Source organism: Colletotrichum costaricense (assembly GCF_030867565.1).
Source record: "Colletotrichum costaricense strain IMI 309622 chromosome Unknown Scaffold_44.1, whole genome shotgun sequence".
Classification (NCBI taxonomy): domain Eukaryota; kingdom Fungi; phylum Ascomycota; class Sordariomycetes; order Glomerellales; family Glomerellaceae; genus Colletotrichum; species Colletotrichum costaricense.
Genome location: NW_026848273.1, coordinates 3,977 through 8,555, shown reverse-complemented (window position 1 = coordinate 8,555; position 4,579 = coordinate 3,977). Strand labels below are relative to the sequence as shown.

Here is a 4,579-nt window from a genome sequence, read left to right as displayed (position 1 = left end):
CCTGACTGTTGCCTGAATGAATCTGACATATCCAAGCGGGCTCTTCTTTCGCACTTGCGGGCCATGCTGGGAAGATAACTCGACCTCAGCTTGGGCAAACTATGCGTGTGGCTGCGAGATAGTGGCGGGGCAGGGACGCCACACCGCAGACGGGATCAACCTCAGTAAAGTATTCCATCCACCTGCACGAGGAGCTGCCTAACCCTTCACAGACGATCTGCTGGGAAACGACGACGGTGTTCTCTTTTGCGGCAGTAAGAGAACTCATGGACAGGTAGTAGACGAGAGCAGGGTGACTCGGTCAGGCTCGGATCTCTATTTGAACGATCCCTAGGCGACAGCGTACGACTGGATGGTCTTTGATGTATTTGATTGAACGGACGCAATCTCATCGAGACTGAATGATATTGAGATGATAACGAATCGAGAGAGCCGCCCTAGTATCTCAATGAAGGAACCAAAAAGCTGCTCTAATAGACCTCTTGCTAACTTGCATGATTTGACTGATGCTATCAGTCCGCAGCTGTCATCGAGATGTTGGTAAGCCCGTGCGACTTAGGAGAGTCGTCAAGAAACGCTATCGAGTAGTTTGCCAATCTAGGACTACTCAGATTTCAGCGGAAGGTTTGCTATAGGTCTTCCTCGTTGTATATGAGATCTGGCAATTGAGATGAGAGTCAGCTACCGCGGCCGTCACATAGTGTGCAATACTCTCGGAGAGCAACATGATACCCGTTGCCTGATCAACGGCTGTGCCAGTGTGGCGATGTACTTCCAATTAATCGTCTGATTGCAGACTCGAAAACAATGATTACTAGATCCACGACATCACCGTACTCTACTCGAGCTATCCCGTATCTTCTTGCCATGTGCATCCATCCTGATCCAGCTTTCCCAACGTTTCTGTGTTTCTGAACTGTTCTTATCACTTTCGTATTGTATGAAGCAAGTTTTGAAGAAACGATACAAAAACCTGTCCCCCAATGGCCGCTACCTGAACGACCGGCGGCAATGGCTCACTAGGCGGACATCGGTCAACAACGTTCATGGTAAAATCAGATCATGTTTGCAACCGAGGATTGCGCGCTTAACTGCTGCCTTTTGGCCATGACTCGTCAGACTTCTTCACTGTACATTGGCGGATTACTCACCACTTTCAGACGTGACAGACCATGCCGCACTTTGGGTGCTACTAGCATCACGGCTGGACTCGTGGTCTCTCGCCGATTGTTCAAGCTCCTCTTCCCCGTAAAAGGATATCTCGAACACAGCCGCAGCGAGCTTCTCATCAGGGAAGCCGGTCTTTCTAGCTGGCTCTCTGTGTGCGTTTGATGTCTCAGAGGTAGGAGCCATTTTGGTGAGCCAACAAGAAGTCAATGAGAAGAATGGAAGGTAGTGAGGAAGAGATAGACGGCTCTGTCAGAAGTGAGACAGCGGAGCTTATATGCTCTGGGACTACAAGTGCCGCCTACGTGAAGAACCAACCCGACACAGACGGATCACTCGTGGAGATCCCAGGCCAGAGCCATTCAACATATGGCGTAGATCCTTCAAGTCCGGAAAGAAAGTACGAGCCGTACGGCTGGCTTAGAGCTTATCTTCAAATTATTGGTGTTGCTTTCGATTTCACCCGCAAGAAAACTTTTCGGATGTCGCCGCAAGTATCCACCTCGATGTAGCAGTCAACCGTGATCAACCTTTGGACCGTAAGAATCGACATTTACCATCACAGGGCCGTAGAAGTTCATCCGGCAGAATAATCGCTGGAGGACTAAGCTTAGGGTTCGCCAAACCGATCCTACAGTCACAGAACAAAAACAGATCTCCAGCATCATCAAATCATCTTTTTGGCGTCTGATAAGCTCGAGTTACTTGAGAGATTGACAAAGAGGTATGATACGTCGTAGCCTAGACATGGCACGTTGGCGTCACTTAGGTCAATGACCAAAGCCAAAATGCGCCTCTCGCAACAGCCTATTCTGGCTTTCGATAAAGTACACATGCGCTCGGAGTCTCGGCTCGAGAAGCAACTTGACTTCAAACTCTACGCAAAAAATTTCGATCACTGTTTAGATACGAGCATCACTTCGATGCCAGAAAGACAAAGACATGCCTCCGAAGGCCAGCAACATTGAACGCCAAGCGTGGAACAGTAAATGCAGGGGCCTACTCGCCAAACACATTTGTGAGACTTTCTGTAACCCTGAGACTTCCTCTGGACTAACGACTAGTTGACGAGCGTCTTGGTGTTGTTGTGGAGGACTCCAAAGTACGCCTCAAGACGACAGAAGATGATCTGTATGCGTGGGATTGTCGGCCCTTCATTGCCCCGCTCTTCGAAAAAAACCTCAGCACGCATTCAGTCGGCGGGTATAAGAAGATCTGCGCGGGAATCGGCACGTTATTCTGGGCGATCCCTGCTGTCGTAGACGACGCGGAAGACGAGAGCCAAGTCGTACGAGTTTACTAGCTTCCTCTTTAGCTTTTTCTAACATGAACCAGTTAGAAGCAGAGAATCAGTGTTTGCGTACGCAGGTACAAGAAATTCTCGGGGAGAGAGACCAGTTGAGATGCAGTCTTCAGGAGATGGAAGACTCGGCAAGGAGAGAGAAGCAAGCCGAAGCAGACACAGCAGTCAAGCTCGAGGCCGCCAACGTTGAGTGTGAAGTTCTCCGAAATCAGCTCCAACAAACAAAAAAGCAACTGGAGCTGCTCGAAGCTATGGTCTCTCGGCACCGCTCGGCATTTGCCCAGATTCTGGATGTCACAGAAGGAATCGTCAACAAGTCTCCTGCATTCACTAGCTAAAGTACACGTGAATACGAAACTCATCTGTCATGCTCCGAGATGCGTCGACGAACGGTGCACACCACAAGTAGAGGTGAATGGTTAGCCACTGTTCAGATCGCGGTATTCAGGGAGTTGCCGTGATGTCGAATAACAAGGCGTCTGCTACCGCTTGAGAAATGCTCCACCGACCAGAATCAATGTGAGATGATCCCCTTCCCCATTTGCAACATGGTGTCTGCACATCTGGAGACTATCACTTTGATCTTTGTTGGCCGCCTGGTACCTTCGTTCACGACCAAGGATTTCTAGCAGATTCCCTGTTTCCAGCGAAGTGAAGGGCAGTCGCGCTAGGTATCACCGTAGCAAACGAAGAGCGGCGTATCACGTCTTTGTCGAGGAAGAAGGACCACGTTCGGACCATAAGTCAGTTGTATACGAAATTACGATCGGGTGCATCGGCGCGGACACGCTCAAACCCGCCTTGTTTCAGTCTCGTCATTTGCCAATTCTGGGGATACCCATCCACTTTTGCCACTCAATATACATATCTTGGCAGTCGGGAGCTACTTGTCTTGCACGAAGTCTCTCCCCAGGCTTCCTGACCGGACGAAACCAGCAAGGTGATAAATATACTCTTTGCAGGCTGTGACACTGTTGAAAGAACTTTAAAGCATTGGCACATGGCTTCTCATTAAGCGGATGATTCTCGATCTGCGACATGATGTCGTCAAGATCTTGCGGCTCCAAGCGGCGTGGTGGCAACGGAACAATCTGATCGGTGTCAATGGCAAGCTTCTGAAGCCTGGGAAGCAGTCTGATGGCTGGGATGAGCTCCTGTGTACGATTAGTATCCGACAGTTATTCTACCGACATTGGAAGCGGGGTTCGTACCGAAACTCTCACCCCATCTAGTCCACCCTTCAGTAGCAGGTGCTGGACATTGGAAAAAGAGCCACCACCACTTCTACATCTCTCAGAGACCAGTAGCATTTCTGGAGCTCCAGGACATTCAGATGAGGGTGCGAGGAAAGATCCCGAAGAACGGTCACCGATTTTGTCATGTCGCTGACGCCAAGACTGAATCGATGGGCGTTAGGAAGCACTTCCGAGATGGAACCGGGGCTTTTCGCTGCCCGATACCAAAATGTCTTTACCGAAGGCAAGGTCCTTTCCCATAAGCTGGCGTGGAATGCATCGGCAAACAGCGATCCACCTCTGACGAAATCAAGCATCAATTCTTTCAGGCCGTTCGTACAGCAAAGGACTTCAGCAAAGAGTACGAGTACTGCATTATCGAAGGGCTCATTCATTGCTTCCGGAACCCTCTTTATGCGGATGGTAAATGACCTTGTGGGGATGTCAGTTCCTCAGGTTTCCTCTCGTGCAACAGAAGCTTTCGCGGTTACCTGACTACTGGAAAGACTTTTTCGTTCCCTCTGATATCTCGCAAGAAGCGGTAGATCTGGGTTCTCTTCATCCAGACGTTGATTGATCTGAAGATCCATGCGGTGGATAACCACTGTAGAAGTTTGCCCGATAATGAAATGTTCAGTGCGCTCTCAAAATTGTCAGATCTCCAGAGGTCGAAAATCATGAAGACGATGTCCAATGGCAGGTCAAGGAGCGGAAATGGTTTCGAGGGAGCAGGAATGATGGAAGTCGGATTCGCTGCATGTGGTGAGGGTGGGGAAGACATGGTCTGGCTTTGGAAAGCACTCCTGTTACCGTCGATACGCGCAAACGGCTTTATGCTGAGTCTCAGAGCTGGAAGAAGAAACGAAGGGTCAGG

At 49.7% G+C, this 4,579-nt stretch overlaps 1 protein-coding gene across 1 annotated transcript; it reads left to right on the top strand.

Annotated features, from left to right (window-relative positions):
- Window positions 1-2,109: 2,109 nt before the first annotated feature.
- On the top strand, window positions 2,110-2,808 carry CCOS01_17098 (uncharacterized protein; the record flags this gene model as incomplete). The annotated part of the gene is made up of 3 exons (XM_060465232.1): window positions 2,110-2,185; window positions 2,232-2,455; window positions 2,503-2,808. 3 exons carry the CDS (start codon window positions 2,110-2,112, stop codon window positions 2,806-2,808), a joined length of 606 nt encoding a protein of 201 aa, XP_060304211.1.
- Between the last annotated feature and the right edge of the window lie 1,771 nt (window positions 2,809-4,579).